At 36.8% G+C, this 22,651-nt stretch overlaps 2 protein-coding genes across 3 annotated transcripts in view; one reads left to right on the plus strand and one right to left on the minus strand.

The window, feature by feature from the left end:
• Window positions 1-22,651, plus strand: part of ANKRD26 (ankyrin repeat domain containing 26) — a 107,444-nt gene that overhangs the window by 80,167 nt on the left and 4,626 nt on the right. Inside the window, exons 23-30 of one of the 2 annotated variants that reach the window (XM_033100795.1) lie at window positions 1,413-1,565; window positions 4,348-4,418; window positions 4,758-4,851; window positions 8,593-8,705; window positions 9,955-10,084; window positions 14,198-14,488; window positions 14,882-15,099; window positions 16,265-16,490. In XM_033100795.1, coding sequence (XP_032956686.1) covers window positions 1,413-1,565; window positions 4,348-4,418; window positions 4,758-4,851; window positions 8,593-8,705; window positions 9,955-10,084; window positions 14,198-14,488; window positions 14,882-15,099; window positions 16,265-16,490 — 1,296 coding nt within the window. Of the gene's footprint in view, window positions 1-1,412; window positions 1,605-4,347; window positions 4,419-4,757; window positions 4,852-8,592; window positions 8,706-9,954; window positions 10,085-14,197; window positions 14,489-14,881; window positions 15,100-16,264; window positions 16,491-22,651 lie in introns of those variants that run through there. The other variant, XM_033100794.1, reaches the window with a different exon arrangement.
• On the minus strand, window positions 16,545-16,877 carry LOC117019227 (DNA-directed RNA polymerases I, II, and III subunit RPABC4-like). Its single transcript, XM_033100796.1, has one exon. The coding sequence runs from the start codon at window positions 16,843-16,845 to the stop codon at window positions 16,669-16,671; it is 177 nt and encodes a 58-aa protein (XP_032956687.1). The 5' UTR covers window positions 16,846-16,877; the 3' UTR covers window positions 16,545-16,668.

Genomic DNA, 22,651 nt, shown 5'->3' on the forward strand with positions numbered 1-22,651 from the left:
AAATAAAAATTAGACCTGAGTGCTTTACTTTGAGTAAAGATGTGGTGTTGCCCATGAAATGAAATTTTAAGTTATATATTGTTAATAGATATAGATTGATAATAATTTAGTCTTATACTGCTAAAATAGTAATTTTAATCTTTCTGTCACCACATTGTAATACTGTGTTTCCCAAAAATATGACCTAGCCGGACCATCAGCTCTAATGTGTCTTATATTATATTAATATAAGACTGGGTCTTATATTACATTAAGATAAGACCTGGTCTTATATTAATTTTTGCTCCAAAAGACACATTAGAGCTGATGGTCCGGCTAGGTCTTATTTTCTGGGAAACATGGTACCATTATGAAGCAGATAAATGGAAATGCTCATACCTAAAATGAATGTTTTGAAATTAAGATTCAATTAAGTGGATTACCTAGACAGTTAATTCTAGGTTTTCCAGAAGAACCGAAGTATAGATACTGTCCCTCAATAGCACCTTTCTTTCAGTAGCTTCATATACATTTTTGTTGGTATAATTTTTTTTATTCATGCCAATTTGATTTAAATTGGAAATATTTCAGTCTCAAATAATGTATTCTTATGGCCTCTCACTCTTTAAAGACAGCTAACTTTTCATTAAATCATAATTTGGGACAAATGTGATGAGATTTAACAAAATTATATTTGATTTAATCTTCCCACTACTACATATAATTTTCTTTGACTATTTTCACAAATAATTTGTTCATATTTCTGATCACAAGGTCCAATTACTATCATTTAGACATAAGTTTGTCCAATTCAGAGAATTGTAGCTGTCTGTTATTTATTAACTTGGCATTGGATCTCCATTTTCAGACAAGTTAGGGGTGGCAGGATTCATGTGTAGCAGGGAGAGAGGTAGAGGCCAGGTTACCTGGGGCCCTGAAAGCTGTTGGAATTAGTTCACTTTTCTTCTAAGATATAGGAATCTTTCGGAAGGTTGTGAGCTGAGGACTACATACATGAGGACCTCTGAGGTCAATCTAAGCGTGAGATAAAAAAGAAGGAAACATTACACAATGTAGAATTTGCTATCACTGGTCCCACCAACATACCCATTTCCCTTTGAGATGTCAGTAGATTGTAAAGCTCCACAGGTTCATCAGGGGAGCATGGAGAGTGGGGCTGAATCCGTTGTTGAAGTAACGTAATGGTGATTGGGGATAGCACCTTCTGTGTGTTTACCTGGATTCAGTAAACAGGAGTGTGTCCTGTTTGTCCTTTACTGTGTCCAGTAAACAGGAGTGAGAGGAAAAGAAGGTGAATTGATGCATGTGGTGATCTCTTTCAAGTTACATATTAATGTTAGAATTATAGATTATTAACATAATTTAATAATAATATGATTTATATAAAATCAGTAACAAAAATATCTTACTAGGTAGTTATTAGACAACTTCAACAAGAATTGGCTGATACCCTAAAAAAACAATCTATGTCAGAGGCTTCACTGGAGGTTATATCACGTTATCGTATGAATTTAGAAGATGAGACACAGGATTTAAAGAAGAAATTAAATGAAATCAGAAATCAAGTATGTATAAAATTTAACATGTCAATAGTTAATCTATAACTGGTTAAATAATATAAAGTGTTTGGGGATACTAATTTTCATGGGTAGCTTTATTTTCATTAAAATTAATTTATTATAATTTTATTATCTTTATAATGCACGTATTTCTTAAACTTTGACTTTCATTCTGCCATTTCTATTTCATGTTTTTTCTTGTAATATTTACCCTTAGGAAAGTTGAGAAATATGCAGCATTCCTCATAGAAGTCGAGAGACTTTTTCTACTAAACAGTATTTTGTGGTGATATCTCCATTACCACGATGAGGCAGCCATTTAAAATCAGAGAATAATGTTTAATGGAACGTTCCAAAAAATTATTTCTTATCTTCATTTTTGTGAATGGATACAGAATCTGCATATATTTCATGGATTTCAGACTCACTTGTACAGAAAGGTCATTATGCAAACCAGTCGAAGTAGGCATTTCCTTCATTTTCATTTTAGAATTATTGTAAAAGTATGGAAATATATAGAGCATTATAGTATGCACACCCACAATAGAGAATTAAGAAAATTATCTAGATCCACTATTGGATTTTTTAAAGAAATCTTTATTGGGATGTAATTCACATATCATATAATTCTCCCATTTAACATGTACAATTCAATATCTCTTAGTACATTCAGAGAGTCGTGCAACTATCACCACAGTCAATTATAGAACATTTCCATCACCCCCCAAAGAAGCCCCATATCACTGAGCTGTCACCCCAGCTTCCCATCTCCCCCGGCCCCAGGCAACCACCCATCTCCTTTCTGTATTTAAAGATTTGCCTATTCTGGGTTTTTCATGTAAATGGAATCACACACCGCGAGGTCTTCTGTGTCTCGCTCCTTTCACTCCCCATCACGTGTCCAGGGCCCGTGTCCTGTTATCGCCATTGTCAGGATGTTGGTTAGTTCTGCTTATTGCCCAACGTTACTTCACTTTGTGGATCAAATACGTGTCCGTTCATCAGTTGATGGAACTTTGTGTTGTTTCCACTTTTTGGCTATTCATAATTCTGCTGTGAACATCAGTTTGCAAGTTACGTTGGGAGCCTATGTTTTATTTCCCTGCCCCTGGACACCGGCTCCCACGCTCTCCTCTCCGTGAAGCTTTCTGTGGCTGCTCGAACTCTCACTGAGCTCATTCTCCTCAGCTCTTGTCAGCCAGTCTGTGCAGAGCAATCTAGCCCTGAATTTTACATTGTTAAAATTTTCTTCATGAGCGATATCTTGTCTTTTACAGTATGAATTTGTTTAAGGGGAAATGGTGTTTGATATGATGGCTCCTATCCTTGTATAAATTGAAAATATTTTGCTGAACAGTTGGTTGGATAAAATTAAATATTTTATACCACTTCTGTACTTTCTTCTTGGAGACATTGATATAATTAAGCTTTTGTTCTAAAAGTATTTTAAACAATTAAATATAAAATTGAAAGCATTTAATCTAATAGAGAATTGTTCAATCAAATGCTCAGTTTTCTCCCTCTGTAAAAAAAAAGAAAAGCCAAAAACAGGAAACCAGCCTCCCTTCACTCCTCAGCCACACTGGGATGTGCAGAGATTGATATCACGTTACTAACTGTGAAACTCTGGGGACGGCTTTTCTGATCCGCCAGAGTGTGTCTCCTCATCTGCTCATCAGAGGACTTGGTAACACTTGCTGGGAATGAAGTGATCCGGGAAGTGGATTTAGCACCAGAGGCCATTCTTTCCATGTCAGTGGCTTTCCCCTGCCTCTCATGGTCATGGGCATTGTATGCTCAGTCCGGGACGTGGTTTCTGCATTACACTCCATGGTCATTGCCAACTGAGTAGTACAGAGATGAAGCAACTTATACATTATTAACGTACAGCTGGCTAGTGGAATTGGTAACAGTTTTCTGAAGCATTCTGGGCCTCATGCTCCTCATTTCCTGCCATTGTCAATGGTATGAAGAATGATTTCAGTGTAACTTGTGTAAGAGACCACTTCCATTGGTATGCTACCTGCCTAAAATATCAAATTTTATTAGAACATAAGGTACAGTGACAATAATAATGCTAATTGCAAACCCTTAGAGTTTACTATCAAGTACGCTTCTAACTGCTTTACATATATTCCCTAATTTAATCTTCCCAGCATCCCAGTGAGGTAGATGCCATTATTTTCTCCATTTTACAGATGCAGAAACTGAGACTCAGAAAATTTAAGTACTTTGCTCAAGGTTACGTAGGTAATAACTGGTGGACTTGGAATTCAAACCCAGGCATTGTGGCTCCTACGTAGATACTGGCTGTCAAACTAGTCCATGAAACATCTGGTCGTCACCGAAAGACACCTGTTCACTTTTGTAATCACTGGCATAGCCATGGTCATTCTCATATGTTAATCTTTATCGTTGATGTGGTTCTTGGAATACAAAAATATAAGTATCATAACGTAATTTCCTTTTTTCCCCATTTGACCAATTTAGAAAGTTGTATATTTATCTGATAAAATACAATTTTATAACATTAATAACATTTTGTTTGGGTACTAGAGGAGAGGTTGGTAAGCTTTTCTGTAGGGCCAGATAGTAAATATGTTAGGCTTTACGGGTCATAAGGTCTCTGTTGTCATAACTCAGCTCTGCTGTTATAGCAGGAAGTAGCCATAAACAAAATGCAGATGAAGGAATGTGGCTGTGTGCCAATCCAATTTCAGTTACACAAACAGGTAGATTTGTACTAGATTATCAGTAGTTAAAAAGTATTTTTTTTTCTTTATTTTAGTTGCTTGAAGCAAACGATCGACATACAGAGGCCGTAAGATATGCTGAGAAGACGCAAGATCACATGCAAAAGTATAACTTAAAGCAGCACAGAAAATAACTTGAGTATTTATAAAGCAGATGTGTAGTGTAGTATGAGAATTAGATCAGTTTTGATAATAAATACATCAGTGTTAAGCTGGATAAAAATTTCAGCTTTGAGCTACTTTGAAATGCATATTTGTTTACATTGTCTCTAAATTTTGCACATTATCCACAAAACACAACTAGAAAAATGGCGTACTTGCCATATCATGTGCTTTTCAAATTGTAAGATTTTATGGAATTGTACCTTCAGATGTTTGTTCAGAGATTATGAGGTATGTTTTAAATCATTGTGTGAGAATAATTATTTCAAAATATACATTTTAGGCTTGAAACTGAAAATGCTGAGTTAAAAGTGACAATTGAAAAGCAAGTGGGCAGATTTGAACAGCTTCAGAGAAACCTCTTACGTATAAGTTCAGTAAGTCAATCTCCTCGTTTCTGTCATACTGAGGGAATTTTCACTTCGGTAGTAGTAGCATATAAGAATATTTTGGACAATAAGGAGTCTCATGGATAAAAGTAGTGTATTCATCTTGATAGTATTTGCAAATAGGAATGTAATTCCTCTTTATAGAGGAAGGTGTCTGAATTCATAAAATTACTGAATTTTATAGTAAGATTTTAATAAAAAAAGATGGTGAAAGTCTAAAAATATTTGATATATACCACATTTTATTTATCCATTTGTCTGTTCAACATTTGGGTTTTTCCAGCTTTTGGCTTTTTTTTTTGGCTATTGTTAATGCTGCAATAAACATTGGACTACAAATATCTGTTTGAGTGCAGAAGTTTGAGTAATGATTTGATCTAGACTTCTGAATTTCTTTTGTAATCTAAACCCTTTGGTGAGATTTTTAGAATGAATTCCTTTTAATGTTGTAATTTGTTTCCTTCATCAAGAATGAATGTGAGGTCATTATGTAAGTGTTTTCTGAAAAGTACATTTCTCTTTGTTGGATTTTCAAAAAGAAAAGAGATTCCGGTGAGAAAGTAGACATGGCTATTCAAGCAGGGCCTTACACAGTAACATAATGCTCCTAGCATTGCAAGTTTAGCAACTCAGATTTTCATTCACTTGTGTTATCAGACTTTCAAAGATGCAACAGTCTGGTCTCAGGAAAGATTGATGTGTCATCCAGGATGACGATTTCCTGATAGACAGTGAAACCCATACCACTGTTTCCTAAGCAGAACGACATTCCCCTGCCCTCCTCCTGTGCCCTGTAGGAGTGGCAGCCTAGGATTTCCAATCAGAAGATTGTACTGTGAACCCTGAGGTGGAGCGCTGAGGTGGACGCACCTACCAGCTGGTGTCTTTCAGTCCCAGTGGCCAGGTCTGAGCAAGTGCTTTAGACAGACATGCCTATCGAGGGAAAGAGAAGGTTAGGTTCATGGGTGTGCCTGTGGCTGAAGAAACTTTGAAAAAAAAATTTTGTCTAGACTTCATATACATTCGTTACATTGTGTTAGTGTCCTTTACATACAAGTGACATGTTGATAGGTTGATAAGGAGTCTTCTGTGAACACGAGTGCCAGGAGTTGTCACCTTACAGTTTCATACAGAAACCTATTAAGGTATCAAAAATAAAAAAATTTGTAAGAATACTCAAAACTGATTAAGCTTACACAAAAATAAAAAAATAATGGGGGATTCTCTGTAGATTCCTATAGAAATGAGTTAGGATCTTGACAGAATTATTAGCCACTGTAAGGTCTACCCTGTGAGTCAAAAATTTAATAATGACAGCTTTCAACCCATTCAATCAATAGCCCCCACTTCTCTAGAAGGCGCTCATCTCATGATTCCCGTCTGGTGAGATATTACCTGGGTTAAGATATTTGATCCGCACAATGTTGAGGGGAACAATCTGGATTGGGAAGAAGGGATAGCTCTAGCTGACTCAAGCCTTCAAATAAGATAGTTGAGTATGTATGTGAAAGCAACTTCAGAAGAACACTTCCATAGGTCAGGTCAGGTTTCTAAGGCATAGGAAATGATTCAAAAACAACAAAAACAAAAAAACCAAAGGCAAGTAATTGATAATCTAATGCTTGTGAAAAACTTTTACATTCTAAGAGAAAACCAAGACAAAGTATGCTGGTCAACATCCTAACAGTGAAGGTGTCCGTAAGATCAGAAAATCACACTACACTTAAAGTAACACTAATAAGAATCAATATAAAATGTACAAGATGAGCTAATCCACAGCAAGTAATGGTTTATGAGTGTGTGGTTGAGGACACTGTCTATGAGGAACTAGAAGGAAGAAGGCACAGTACAGATGACCTCAGTAATTGGGTTAAGGCTGGAAATGTAGATGAGGGAGTCTGGTTTGTAGCATTGAGATTTAAGGAACTCGGAGAGAATTTAAAAAGAGAAAGGTGAAGGATGAACATCAGGATTGCTGTTTAGAAATGAATCGGGCTTAGAAGACCATAGAAAGGGTGTGGGCATTCTTCTCAGTTGTTACTAAGAAGTAAAGCAGAATAAGGACTAAAGACAAAGATGACACTCAAAAATTTTTAGTGCAATTATAGAATTGAAAGTCAGATTCTTATGTGAAAGAAGAGAATAAGTGGAGAAAATATGAATAAGTGGATGAGACTGACTATTCATTAACGAATGTTGAAGTTCAATGGAAGGGGAGAAACGATAGAAAAGGGTACAAGAATCAACAAAAAGTTATATTTTTATATAATCTAGAGAAAACCTAAACTTTATTTATAGAGAAAACTGTGTAATAGAAAAGGAGAAATTGAACCTATGGAGAAATACTTACAAATGAGTCTTTATTTCATACTAAAGTTAGATTATCATCATAATATAATGGAGACTGTGTGGGAACTTTTCAAAGATTATTTTAGTAAGATGTGATTTAATAAAATCTGGAATATTTTGCACTGTTGATGAAATGTTTCTAGGGCATCTTTAGAAACTAAAATGTAAATATGAGGTGTGATCAAACAATATGGTGAATGTTTAAATACAAAAAATTCATTACAGTAAAAGACACATTGCCATTAATCCCCCTCGCTTCGAACCCACTTACCCCATCATTCTGGCCACTTTTTGAAGCAGTTCTGGAAGTCCTCTTTCATGAGTGTCTTTAGTTGCACTGTCATGGCTGCCTCGATGTCCTGAATCAATTCAAAATATTTGCCTTTCACGGTCAGTTTGACTTTGGGGATGGGCCAGAAGTCGCATGGTACCAGATCCGGTGAATAAGGTGGATGAGGACACACCGTAATGTTTTTATTTGACAGAAATTGCCGTACCAGAAGTGATGTGTGACATGGAGCCTTTCCGTTGTGGATATTGTCTATGAGGAACTAGAAGGAAGAAGGCAAAGTACAGATACGGTGAAAGGCAGGGATCTTCAATACAGGAAGTGGCACTTGGAACCTTAGTAACAGTATGTGACAAGTTTCAACTTATTCCGTGCAGTCAGTTGGGTGTGAGCTACAGCTGAGAAAAAAATATGTTTTAAAGTGTGCTGTAAATCATCCCCCATCATGACAATGCTCTGTGTCTCATATCACTCTGGTATGGCAATTTCTCTCAAGTAAAAGCATTATGGTTTTCATCCACCTTATTCAACGATCTGGCGCCATGAGACTTCTGGCTCTTCCCCAAAGTCAAACTGATTCAGGACATCGAGGCAGCCATGACAGTGCAACTAAAGACACTCACGAAAGAGGACTTCCAGAACTGCTTCAGAAAGAGGCAAGAATGATGGGACAAGTATGCTAGAAGCAAGAGGGAGTATTTTTTGAGGGGGATTAATGGCAGTTGTCTTTTACTGTAATAATTTTTTATTTAAACATTCACTATATTATTTGATCACACCTCGTATAACCAATCTTCTAAAAAGTTCTTTAACACTTCCTATTTTACATGTAAAAAAACCTCTGTTTTTAACAAATTATGGCAATTTAAACTCCAGAAAAAAAAATGATGACAGTGTAAAATATATTTAGCTGTTTTAAGAAAAGTCACTGTTTTTGAAATCTATCCTTATTGGCGTTAGGTTTATAAACTGTATTTTATAAACCTGTCTACACATATCACTCATGAACTGATGAGGAATAATATTTTAGAGAAAGAAGAGTGAGTCTCTAGATTTTTAAAACTAATTTTTGTTCAAAATATTTTTCAAAGTCTGAGAATGAAAAGGAACAATTGAAGAAATGTGTTGAATTAAAACAATCTCTGGAATATAGTTTGGATGAAGAAATGAAGAAAAATGGTGAATTAGAAAAAGAGATTACCAGGTAAGATTTTAATATTTCAGATCATTTCAACCACTAATTAAGATTTAAGTATAATTTTACTTTATTAAAACCAAAATACAAATTTATTTTGTATCTGTAATTTTCATAAACAAATTAACTTATTTAAAGATTTACTTCAGAAACTAACAGTACAAGCATACTCTTTAATGATTCCTAAAATAATAATGACAGTGCCTTTTGTGTATACTGTCAACTGCACTCTTAATTGTCTACCTTCAATTTTTATTTCTGTAAGATGTCTTTGCTGTCTTTGGTAATCTTTTCTTCTCTTACTAGTGTCTTTTCCTTTGGCATTCTAGTAGTTTAATGTCTAAAAACCTATCTATGTCATTGTTTAATAGCATCAAAAATTATCTTGATTTGGCTTATGTTCTCTTTTTGCTTTTTTCAGTTATAAAGTATATCATATATTCAAAAATATGTGTATTGCTTAAAGAAGAATGAGATGAGTAATCATGTTTTTACCACTCAGATGAAATAATAATGGAATCTTTCCCCAACATCTGGGAAGCTCCCCACATGGCTTCCTTTTTGTTTATTTGCTGAGTATTTAAGTTTGTTCTCTGATTCTCATCTCATTTAACTGTTTTTCTCCACATTGTTTTGTATCTATTTCGTTACGTTAACATTGTGCTAGCAAAGATCTCTCCCTAAAACAGTCTTGAAGAAACTGTTACACATGATCTCTCTGATTTCCTTTCTTCTAAAGCCCTGTCTGTTTCCTTTTCTCCTCCACTCGGACTTCAAAGATTTTTCTTTTTGCTTCTCTTTCTATTTTGAATGATCTCTTGTTAGTACTTTTTTTTCTTCTTGTAGACTGTCCTCAGTGGGTACCAAATGGTATTTTTGTGTCTTTTCAAAACATTCATGTATAATTATATGCTTTTCTTCTTCAATTTGGATACTGATGTCTGTTGTAGAGCTGATGTTTAATAATAGGTTAATGTTTTATATTAATGTATGGAAATGGATATTAATAATAACTTATTTATAAGAACTCTATAGTTACAATATTAACTTTCATATATGTCATAAAATTTTTTCATATTATTTACCTGAGATTATAATTTAGTTATTATGCTTTCAAAAAGTATTAGATTAGAACAAATAAGAGAGGATTGTAATTTATAGATTTGTTTATTTTATATGATAGAACATAATATCTCTTTAAGTGATTATTAAATATTTACTCTAAAAGAATTTGACTTATCATTCTACATTTCTACAGATTTAAGAAACTCTTAAAAATTGCAAGAAGGAAGTTAAATGCATACGAAAATGGAGAGCTTAGTTTCCCTGGAGATTTGAAACCCAATCAAATTGAAGTGGATATTCAGATTAATATGTTAAAACAGAAGGTAACTTTTAATCAGTTTTGGGAACCCAAATCACTTAATTTGGGAAAATATAAATCATTCAATACTTTGAGAAGTGAAATATGGATTTTTCTGTTAATTTTATAGACTAAATGTCAGTGAAAAAGACATCTTTTTTCCATATCATTTTTCTATAAAAAGGACATACTGTTAACTTTCCTATGTCTAGAACTCCGGCCAGTGAGCTGATGGCAGGAAGCACACCATTACACCACTCCAAAGCACTAGCACTAAATCATTATTTTTTTTTTTTAAACAGCTTTATTGAGATATAATGAATACAACATGCAGTTCCCTCATTTAAAGCGTACAATTCAGTGGCTTTCAGTGTAGTCAAAGCTTTATACAATCAACATCACAATCCGTTTTAGAACATTTTCATCACCCTAAAAAGTATCCCTGTACCTTGTGAATGAGTTATGTTTCTTATCTCTTTGTTTAATCCAGAAGATTTATCTGTTTTTCACTAATGAACTCTCCCAAGTGTAGTCTAAATAATAAACAACATTTATTTTGTTCACAAATCAACACTTAGGAAAAGTGTGGCCAGGACCATATGGCTCTGTTCCCCTCAGCTTCCACTGGGGCAGCTCAACGGCGGGTGGTTGGAATCATTTGAAAGTTTGTTCACCGACATGTCTGGCTGTTGATCCTACCTGTTGGTTGGGGCAGACAGCCGGACCACCTACACTAGAACACATAGGCTGTCACTATGGCCAAACTTCCTCACAGCACAGGGTCTGGGCTCCAGGGTTAAGCAGCCTGAGATACAGAGCCAGGCAGAAGCTGTGTTGCCTTTTTCAAACCAGCCTTGGAATTCACACAGCATCACTTTCTGTTTATTAGGAGCAAGTCACTAAGGTTGACTCACATTCTACCTTTTTTATGGAATGAATATTTCAAAATGTATGGATACATTTAAAAACCAGCTTAACCTCCCTACTAGCCACAATTTTTTATATTCCTCTCACATGGAAAATACACTCATTCCTACACAATACCACAAGTCACAATTGTTACGGCGTCAGGCTCAGGCTCAAGTCCGAGATTTTACCATGTTAGGCTGGTATAGGTGGAGATGGAGGTGCCTGGGTTGTGGTTTCTGGAGTAAAGCCCCTTGGCAACAATTTCTTTCAATATGAAGGCATTAGAAGCAAAGAGATGAGTTCTGTACCACGCACACACCCAACATTCTGCAAAACTGCTTAAGTTTCCCATTCAGAAAAATGGGGGGCACGCTAGTCCACAGTTATTCTGAAATACAGCCTGATGCGTGCTGCCCATTCTTTGATTTGGATTTCGTCCTAACCATGGGAAGGCTTCTCCATGGCCCTTTGCTCTTCCCTCTGAGCTCTTTGTTCTGTCCTTTGTTTTGATGTGTGCGTGCAGCTTTTTCTCAGCATTGTAGACATAAGAAACATTCAAACCTGTAGAGAAGTTTAATGAGTTTATTTTAGCCAAACTGATGATGGTTGCCAGGAAGCAAAATCTCAACAAATTAAGAAAATGTTTTGAAAAATGGCAGTTTCACAGCTTACTTTATAGTTAGAATCAAAGGAGGAGACGTAAGGAGGGTTACATGAAATCCATTGCTGGTAGATAAAGGGGGTGGGAGAAAGCAAAGTGGGAAATCTCTGGGATTGCATAAAAAGTAAAATGGAGATACAGATACTTCTTTTACATTGGTGGGTACAGAATAGTTAGCAATTAACATTTCCTAGCACATAGAGATGGTATTGGGGAACAAGATAACAATTAGGGGTTCTGTAGTCTAGTGCTCTTGAGTAGCGGGTTGTGCCCTGAGGGGTCTGGAGAAAAGGAATACTCTGACTTTCCGAGGGTATGTTATCTTAGATGCAAAAAGACAATAGACAGGCTCACTTAAGGTAAAGATTGACTTTTGTCAAGGAAGCTACAGGCCAAGGATGTGACTACCGGCTATGACCCGCTTTTAGTTAGGAGGTTTTGTGTTTAGACCATGCAGGCCTCTCCTGAGCTCGTCAGATTTAGCATGGGGCCCCTTTTTTGTTCAGAGTATGATTCCTCCCCCAAAATGTCTAAGACCCACAGGCTTTCTTATATTTTGTACTGTCTTGGTTAAGCAGGATTTTTGCTACTAGGATTCTCTGAAAAACTTTGAACTGCATGTGAGTTTTATGGGAGTTCATGCGTTTAGAAAAGCCACCCTCACAAAGCGATTGGAGATAAGCTTTTCACCTTGGGTTTCCTGTAACTGTTGTAGGACCAGGCCTTTAAAATTCTTATTCTCTTAAGACCCTTAACAGAATTGGAGGCCCCATCTTAACTCTTTGGAAGTCTTGATGAAGGGTTTTACAGCCGTGTCTTCGTCCTTAGACCATGTCTTCCTGGAAGCACTCTGTATTGGATCTTCCCCCACAAGGCATTTCTTCATGTTAGCGTGATTTGACAACTGGACACGTAGGAGAGGCTGTAAATGGGAAACAGATATTTGAACCCAATAAGTCCTCGTTCCTTTGTAGTTCATAGCTTATGTTTCTCGTGGATTTTACTTTCAGTTACTTCATAGCAAGAGTCCCCTTTCATCTATATTTCAGTGTCATTTTCTTTACTCGTTGAGAAGCCCTTGCTGTCAGCCCCTTCAGGGGCCACTAAGCTTCTTTTGGAGGCCGTTTTGGTTTTCCTTCTCACTCTTCTCTACATTCTTTCAGGTCCTACCTACCGCCTGGTTGAAAAGCAGTCCTACAGATTGTAGGTTTTTTCCTTTGTGACCACACACTATTTTGAATATCAGTATCTGTGCCAGCTATTTAGTGCTGCTCAAAAAACCATCTCAGAAGCTAGTGGCTCAAAACAGCATTTCTTTTCTTCACAAATATGCAGTTGGGCCAAGCTCAGTGAGACCAGCTCATTTCTTTTCCGCTTGGCATCAGTTGGGTTGCCATGAAGCTGTGAATGAGAATCATCTAAAGGCTGTTACACACATGTGTGGGTCAGTTGAAGCGGGCTTTTGGCCGGGACGTCCGCTGGGGCTGTCTCAGTGCGAACATCTATAGGAGGCCTGACGGTGTGGCCTGGGCTGCTTTGTTCTGCGCAACGGGATGCCTGGGTTCTCAGGGCGAGCTTCCCGAGAGAGAAAGTCAGATGGAAGCTGTATCACATTTTCTGCCTCAGACATAGCATTCTCACAGCAGTTCCGCCCTATTCCATTCACTAGAATCCAGTTACTTACCAAGGCCAGCACATATTAAAAGGGAGGGAATTTCATGGAGAAGTGTCAAGAATTTGTAGCCATGTTTTAAAAACACTACATCCACTCACCTCGTCTTACCAAATAAGCCTTGTATCTAAAGTAGTTCTACCCATCTCAGTATCACTGAAATTCCAGCAAGTTTGCTGTTGTTATTATTGATGTTTTTGTTGTTTAGTATGTTCTCTTATTTTGTGGAAAGTAACAAGGGATTACAAGATAGCACTATTGAATTAAGGCATTTTTTTTCGTTGTTGTTCAAAAAAATATAGACATTATCTCACTAAACTTTTACACTGAGAGAAGTGATTTCTCCTTACCCCGGGAATCATTTCTTCTTGGAATGTAATTCAAATTGCCATAAAACATTTGTAGTTCAGTAAAAGGCTCATGGCATTATAATTTGTTCTTATAAAATGAGTTAATTACAGTCTTATTTCCAAAGTCTTATTTTGGGAAGGCCTTTATTGACTGAGGCCTAAATAACACACTATGATATCCCTAAAACATCTTTAAAAATGATGGAGCACTAAGATGGGGGAAGAGTTAAGAGACTTCTAAGAGGTGATTGCTTGTCATTTTATGGAGGAAAGACATGAAGCAGTCATACAAGAAATAGTATAAAATCAAGTGCACATGTTGTGTGGCAAAGTCGATGACAGTAAAGAATGTATTTTTGAGACTGCTGATGAATTTATCTTTGTTCTTGATTCTGAGTAATTCCAGGATCCACATTCTGAGACTCTACTACAGTTTGGATGACATTTATGGCAACGGAATTTAGTTCAGAGTTGATACTGGTTTTGGGTAGGACTATTCTCAGTCAACTTCCTTCATAACCAAACAATATTATCTTATTCATGCAGATTGATGATCTCACAGCAAAACTGGAAATTACATCTTCAGAACGTCTACGTCTGGATGAAAAAAATCAATTTCTTCAACGGGAGTTATTATCTATGAAAGGAATACAAAAGAAATGTGAAAAACTAGAGAATAAAAATATGGAGTTGAAACAAGAATTATTTAACCTCAAAAGTCATATAGAAATGAATATGGTAGAATACAGTGAAGTAGAACTGTATAAACGGGAGATTGAAGAACGAGCAAGGCAGGAAGTAGTAGAAAAATTAAAAGAAGTCAATCTATTTTTACAGGTTAATTTATTGATCATTAAAGTGCTTTTATTCATTTCACTGCAAATTACATTTTGGTTATATACATTGTATGTGTTTCCTCCACTTCCCTTAATAGCAATGTACCATATTCTTGGATTAGTAAGTTATATTGTTCAATTTTTAAATTTTTTAATTGATTCTATTATTTGCATTATCAGATTACATTAGTACTAATAGAAGAATGATTCCACTTTATTTTCATAATTCAGATTTAATTTAGTTGACATTGTTGATAAATATTTTAAATGTCAGCTTTTTTTCACATTTAAAGTTGCTCTCTGAAATCATTGACTCAATACTAAAGGAAGGAACTATATTATAATTATTCCAGTTGTAATTATTTTTAAAATGTATCCTTTCTGTTTGCTTTAGGCACAAGCAGCATCTCAAGAAAACTTAGAACAGTTAAGAGAGAACAACTATGTTTCAATGAAAAGTCAAATGGAACTCAGAATTAAAAGTCTGGAATCTGAACTCTCTAAAATGAAAACTGCTCAAGAAGATTCTAATAAAATAGAATTGGAAAAATATAAGCTACTCTATCTAGAGGAATTAAAAGTTAGAAAGTCATTGGCAACTAAACTAAACAAGTAAGTTAAAATAGAATCAGAAAATAAATTTAGTCATTAATTTGCTTCTGAATATAATTTGTATCTAGCTAGGTTCATGAGATCAGTAGGAAGTGAAAGCTAACTAAATAGTATAAGATTGGAAAATGATATTACGAAATGAATTTAACCTCTAAAATGTTAGTCCAGGACATTTGCATCTCTCCCCCATTTTTAGTTTTATATGACTGTTAAGAGTTAACCTGATCTAGACTTTAAGCTAAGTGTTTTTGAAGCTTTATAATTTAGACAGCGATATTATTATCGAATTTCTTGCCAGAATGCCCCTAAGTAGTTTTTAATGAGTTTAACTATTTTTTTGGAAGAGAACATTAAACCCAAAGGGTTAAGTACTCTGCACATTCCAGCACTTGGTAAATGTATTTTCTTGATTGTGGTCTGTGTTATTATCACTAGAGGATGCTTTGAGACAAACTGTTTTTTTATGGTTTTTTACTCGACACAAAGGCATACTGGTAAAATAGGGAAAGATTAACATAGGGGTGAAAGGCAGTATAATTGACAAGGTAGCTTAAAATAATAAGGCTGTCGGCCTGCCTCGGGTTGTGTGGTAGACAGAAAGGGCAGGTCCCACCTCCAAAGCCTTGGTAACACTGTTATAAGCTAAAGCCTCTGGAGCTGTTTCAGTTCATTTTTGATCACCAACCAGGCTACCTTGTACTTCCCAGAGGTTGCTGCTCTAAATGATGCCTCAGTGCCAAATGGTTAATTTCTCCAAGGTAATGAGTGTATTGTCCAAGGGTGGTGAAAGCAAATCCTTGAAAATATCTTTGAGGGATTTTCTCTTAATCTCTAAACCGGTGTACTAAATATATCTAATGGCATCTTCAAGAATCTTGTTAGTTCAGCCGTTCCAGAAGGCAGCCGTCTATATCCCTCATAGCCCTTTCTTTCCCCTCCCTACTTTGGATTACTTGTTAGTTAGGAATTCCCATGGAAACTACATATGTACTTCTTTGGAGCAATTTTAAACCTGTACTTGTATATAGTAGGTCTTCTTCAACAGAATTTCAGTGTTAAAATGCTGTGTAATGGGAAATTCCATTTACATTATGGCAGCTTTAAAAAATGCAAGTCACTAAGGAAAAATAAAATACTAAGCATTTGTTTCTTACAATCTTCTCAGGACTAATGATAGGCTGGCAGAGATCAGTACCCAGCTTCTTGTGAAGGAACGGCAGAACACTTTACTCAGCACTGCTCTTACGAGGCCAGTCCTGGAGCTGCCTTGTGTTGGAAGTTTTAATACGAGGTTACTCCTCAGTAGAAATCCTGCTCCAAGAGAAAACTTGGTGATTAGTACGTCAGCCTCACAGACTTCAAATGATAGTATGGAGGCTTATTTGACCAAGGTTAGTCATATTATCTTTCTTCCTTTGGGTTTCACATTTCTGATATAAGTCTCATTTTTTTTTTTTAAATGAAATCATGTGTATATAGTTGTATTCATAAAGATAAATACACCAATCAAAAGCTACACAACATTAACAGCAAATCCAAATACAAAGATATTCCTCTGAATTCCATGTTTCACCGAGCATCAAAAACCACCAATCTTTTAGTCCTTTTCTTGTACATTATTCTGTATCCACATTCTCTGCATCTGATTGGATCCCTGAATTTTATTTCATTTTCTGTGTGACATTCTCCACAGATATATATCATTGGCTGCTGCTTTGGGGGTTGAATGTCCTTCTGGGTGTCCATAGTTAGTCCCCACTTAGCACCAAGAAACTCGTCACACACTGCCCTTCCACACACTGCCCTTCCAGATCGCAGCTCGTGGTCGTAAAGTCTCATTTTTAATTTGGTGAAATTGTGAGTTGTTTCATTGACTAATGCTCACGAAGTAAAAGTTGTAATTATTTGTGCTAATATAGAGAGTAGACAGAAATTTTACAATCTTTTTTAAGTCCCTGGATCTCTCATGTTTTAAGAGATACCTATCATTAACTGTTTTCAATAAATGTAACTAAACTGATACATTTTAAATCTCTTGAAAAACTGCCTTCAAATTCAATTCTAGAAATTAATGTTATTGCCTAATGACCAATGGTATATTGGAGATGTTTTGGCTTATTTTCTAATTGGTTTTAATTTGGCAATGGCCCATAACACTTTTAAAATTTTGCTGCACGCCAGTTTTTCTACCCCTAAGCATAAGTGAATGAGTGACATACAAACACTTAACCATATAAAGATGTTGATTATTTAAATGAAACTGAGATAAATCCTTTTTATGAATTAAGTAAACTTGTAACACTAAAAAGATTAATTTCTGTTTTTAAGTTAAAAGTTGTCATCTTATTTGCGAGTACATTCTTATTTGCTATTTTACTTACAGCAATTTTATTTCAATTTTTATAATATGTCTTGCTGAGCAATTGTACGTTTTCTAAATAGTTAAATAAGCAAATATTTGAATTTTAAAAATAAAGGTCACTTATGTCTATATGTCTTGACATCACTTGAATAATTGATGACTAAGATGGCAATGCTAGGGAGTCTTTAAATAGCAACTTGTTTTTTGTGTGTGACATTGTTATTAAAATATCCATTCTTGAGTTTTTCAGCTCCAGGATTTCTGTTTGGTCCTTTTTTATACTTTTCAACTCTTTGATAAAATCCTCCTTCTGGTAATTAATTTTATTCCTGAACTCATTGAACTGCTTTGTGAGTGTTCTAGTTTCTCAGTGAGATTTTTCACGACTGCTGTATTGAAATCTCGGTCATGTAGATGACAATCTCCTGTGACTTAGGCTTGGTTTCTGGAGAAGTGTCGTCTTCTCTCAGTGTCATCGCGTCACCTTGCTTGTTCATGTTGCTGGATGGCTTGTTCCTCTGCAGGCGCATTTGAAATAGTGAACACTTTCTTTAGGTACATTTCGGCTTGCACAAGTCAGCAGGTAAATGATTAGACGTCTTTCTTTTGTTTTCCAGTAGATGGCTTAATCGTGTAGCCTCTGTTTTCTCCCACAGGTGCTCCTTGAGTGTGGGAGGTCCAAGGGTCTGGGCTTAGCTGTGGGTGTGGGAGTCCCGACCTGGGTGACCAGGGTGGTGGGTGTCGCTGCTGTATCCAGGTTGCCAGGGTCTCTGGTCACCATCACCGTGGGGGTGGTGGGGAAGTGGGCGGTTGAGGGGAGCCTGTTTTGGAGCCCGCTGATCTACTACCTGGTTCCCTATGTCTACTGGTAGCACTGTGTGTGGTCTGGATGCCCGAGAAGTGTTTCGCTGCTGCTACTGGTCTCTGATGGTGCCAGCACTGCTGCACCTGGGGAGGGGTCGGGATTCTTGGCAAGTCGGGGGGGGGGGCAGGGGAAGATGCTGCTGCTGCCCCTCTTACCGTCCCCTGGCTGGGATGTGGGGGCTGCACCCCGACCCCTCCACCAGTACTGCCTTTGCTGGGGCTTCAGGCTCAGTTTGTCCACCTGGACATGCAGCTATGGGCCTGTCCCTGTCCTTGCCCCCATCCTGCCTCCCTCTCACATCCAGTGCACCCTGCTTCCCTTTTCCCTATGTGTGGTCTTTTAAGGAATCCTAGAGTGTTGAGCAGAGGAACTTTGTTGGGCTATAGATGCCCCACTAGTTGTAGATTTTAGTGGACATAGAAAGGGGTTGTCTCTCTTGCCATGATATTGACATCACTCCCTAAAATATCCATTCAATCAATGCACAGTGGTTTGTGCTTTTGATGATGTTTTATGGCCTTCTTAATGCAGAGAAAATAGCGTAGGCCTGTGCTAAATGGGGCTTCAACATTGTGTTTTCATTTGGCTTCCTCCTAATAAATCATAGGAGAGCAAAGCCAAGGATTTTCAGACAGCCCTCGGCCAAATGGAGTCCAAGTCCTTCAAAGTGGTGAACCTGGAGTACTGGGAACAAAAAGAAAGCGAATGGCCAATGCTTCTGTAAATTGTTACGCGTGATGCACACTAAAAATGTTCTCATTGGTTGTCACCAGAGAAACCAGAAGATGAAAGAGTGTAAATGCAGAAACAATGTGAGAAAATATGCTTGTGGACAGTTTTTCTTTAATGCATTTTTGGTGGGAAAGAGGTGTTTAATTTTTAGTATTTCTAGATAACTGAAAAATGATGTATTTTAAACTCAATGCCCTCATTCCAAGAGAGACATTGATCCTTTGTGAGGCATTGGGTTGCCCAATTATGCAAGGCTGAATAAGAGGTGAAAAGGCACCACCTTGTCAAATCCAGAGATCAGTGTTCCAAATCACTACAGAATGCCTGGAAAGACTTATGATATTGCTGTGATGATGTGAGGTTGGGCACAAGTGCGCTACATGGTAAAGAGAAATCTGGTTTGTGTTTTAAATATCGCTCTAGTTAACCCCCAATGTGGATAATACCTGTGTTGGTTGATATTGGTCAACCAAGTTTATGTGGAGGAATGGAAAAGTTCTTTTAAGGAAGAATTTCCTCAATTTCAGCTTGCTTGGTGTAACTAAAGATTTTCTCCTTCAAGTTTCCTGTCCTGTGGTTAAAAAAATGTGTGCTTTATGTAGTGAGTGTGTTGGCTGCTACTAATAGGAGTTATGTTGTGATGTTAATTTCTGTTCCTTTATTTTTATTAATGACTTTCAAGTTGATAATTTAATTAGAAAGCTACTATTTTGTGTCTTCTGCCTAAATGTTATTGAGCTACATGACAGTTTTACATTTCATTCTCTCTGAGTTATATTTAGAAGTTGATGGAATTTTCCTGAATGTGAGGAAGTAGTTGGCCTGGAACTCTAGCCTCAGTAGGAAGCCGGAAAGCCCATTCCTGGTCCGCAGCTCATTGGTTTTGTGACCTCAGACGACCTATAATCTCTATGAGCCTTGGAGTTTACATACATTTATTGAGCACCTTCCTTACATCTTGTTCTATGCGATGTGCTTACGATACATAATCAAATAAAACGTGATATCTGCCCTTATGAAGCATACAGCCTAATGAAGGAGACAAATTTATCAAAAACCATACGTGTAAGAATTTTGTAAACGTCTAAGTCTTTTTAAGTTTTCAAGTCTGTCCATTGTTTATTTGTCCAACGGAGTTAGCAGTAAAATACAGTTGTAATGGTCTCTGCTTATTTTGGGGCCCTTCACCAATGCTTAAGAGGTACAGCTCAGAGTAGACCAGATATCTAGACCAGTACACTGGCATTCTCTTCCATGAATATGCCAAGCTCATTTATGCTCTAAGGCTTTAAAAAAAAAGGATTTTATTAAAAAATATAGCTAACACACAAAATTATATCAGTTTCAGGTGTACACCATAATTGTTCAACATTTATATTCCTAACGAAGTGATCATTGTAAGTCCAGCAACCATCTGACTCTGTACCACGCGGTCACAATATTATTGACTATAGTCCCCATGCTGTACATTACATCCCCATGACTTATTTATTTTATATCTGGAAGTTTGAACCTCTTATTCCCCTTCACCTTTTCCCTCTTTTTTGAATTTTTCAATTGCATTTAACAGTAAATATTATTTTATATTAATTTCAGGTGTACAGCAGAGTGGTTAGACATTTGTATGATTTCAGAAGTGATCCCCCTGACCAGTCTAGTACCTACTTGGCACTACACATAGTTATTACCATATTATTGACTATATTCCCTATGCTTGGCTTTATATCCCCATGACTATTTTGTAACTACCAATTTGTACTTAACCCCCCTGCCATCTGGCAAACATCGAAACGTTCTCTATCTATGAGTGTGTTTCTGTTTTGTTTGTTAGTTTATTTCATTCTTTAGATTTCACATATATATGAAATCACATTGCAGCTGTCTTTCTTTGTCTGACATACTCCTCTCACCACAATACCCTCCATCCAGGCTACTGCAGATGGTGAGAACCCATTTGTTTCCATGGCCGAGCAATATTTCATTGTACATATGTACCACCTTCTCTTTATCCACTCATCCATCAATGGACACCCAGGCTGCCTCCATATTTTGGCTGTTGTAAATAATACTGCAATGAACATATGGATGCACACATTCCCTCAAAGTAGTGTTTTGGGTTTCTTCACATAAATACCCAAAAGTGGGATTACTGGCTCCTTGTCTCTTGTTACAGCCTTTGTTTTAAAGTCTCTTTTGTCTAGTATAAATATTGCTACCCCAGCTTTTTTTGTTTTTCCATTTTCATGAAATAACTTTTTCCATCACTTTATTTTCAGTCTGTGTGTGTTTTTCAATCCGAAGTGAGCCTCTTATAGGCAGCATATGTAGGGTTTTGTTTTCTTATCCATTCAGCCACCCTATGTTTTTGATCAGAGCATTTAATCCATTTACCCTGAAAGCAATTGTTGATAGATACGTAGTTATTGCCATTTTGTTATTCATATTTTTTATTTTGTGTGTGTGTCTTAAAGAAGTCCCTCTAATACTGGTTTCATGGTGATGCATTCCTTTAGATTTTTCTTGTCTAGGAAAGTCTTTATCTGTCCTTCGATTTTAATTGATAGTCTTGCTAGGTAGAGTAGTCTTGGGTATACTCATAGATCCTTGCTTTTCATTACTTTGAATATTTCCTGCCAATCCCTTCGGCCTGCAAAGTTTCTGTTGGGAAATCAGCTGATAGTCTTATGGGGGCTCCCTTATAAGCAACTAACTGCTTTTCTCTTGCTGCTTTTAAGATTCTCTCTTTGTCTTTAAACTTTGCTATTTTAATTATAAAGTGTCTTGGTGTGGGCCTGTTTGGGTTCATCTTGTTTGGGACTCTGTGCACTTCATGGGCTTGTATGTCGTTTTCCTTCACCAGGTTAGGAAAGTGTTCAGTCATTATTTCTTCAAATACATTCTCAGTCTCTTGCTTTCTCTCTTCTGTTTCTGGTAGCCCATATGATGTGAATATTGTTATGCTTGATGTTGTCCCAGACGTCTCTTAAACTATCCTCCTTTTAAAAAAATTATTTTTTCCATTTGCTGTTCTAATTGGTTGTTTTCTGCTACCGGATCTTCCCAATCTCTGATTTGAGCCTCTTCTTCATTGTCTGCTGGTGATTCCTTTTAGTGCCTTCTTCATTTTAGTTATTGCATTCTTCACTTCTGACTTGTTCTTTTTGGTGGTTTCTATATTATTTTTTTAATGGTTGCTATTTGAAGTTCTCACTAAGTTCCTTGAGCATCCTTATAATCATTGTTTTGAACTCTGTCTCTGGTAGATTGCTTGCTTCAATTTCGTTTAGTTCTTTTTCTGGAGTTTTCTTGTGTTCCTTTATTAGGGATGTAGTTCTTTGTTTCCTCATGTTGGCTGCCTCTCTGTGTTTGTTTCTATGTATTAGCTAGACTGCTACGTCTCCCAGTCATGCCAGGTAGCCTTATGTAGTAGGTACTCTGTGGGGCCCTGGCAGTCTCCCTGATCACCTGTGCTGGGTACTCCAGGAGTGTCCCTTATGTGGGTCGTGTGTGCCCTCCTGTTATATTTGAGCCTTGATTGCTATTGGCATGTCAGTGGGTGGGATTGACCCTCAGTCTGACTGGCTGTGGGATTT

Source organism: Rhinolophus ferrumequinum, assembly GCF_004115265.2.
Source record: "Rhinolophus ferrumequinum isolate MPI-CBG mRhiFer1 chromosome 5 unlocalized genomic scaffold, mRhiFer1_v1.p scaffold_110_arrow_ctg1, whole genome shotgun sequence".
Taxonomy (NCBI): domain Eukaryota; kingdom Metazoa; phylum Chordata; class Mammalia; order Chiroptera; family Rhinolophidae; genus Rhinolophus; species Rhinolophus ferrumequinum.

Coding starts and splice junctions, on each gene's coding strand:
- LOC117019227 (XM_033100796.1), bottom strand. CDS start 16,845: ATGGACACCCAGAAGGACATTCAACCCCCAAAGCAGCAGCCAATGATA.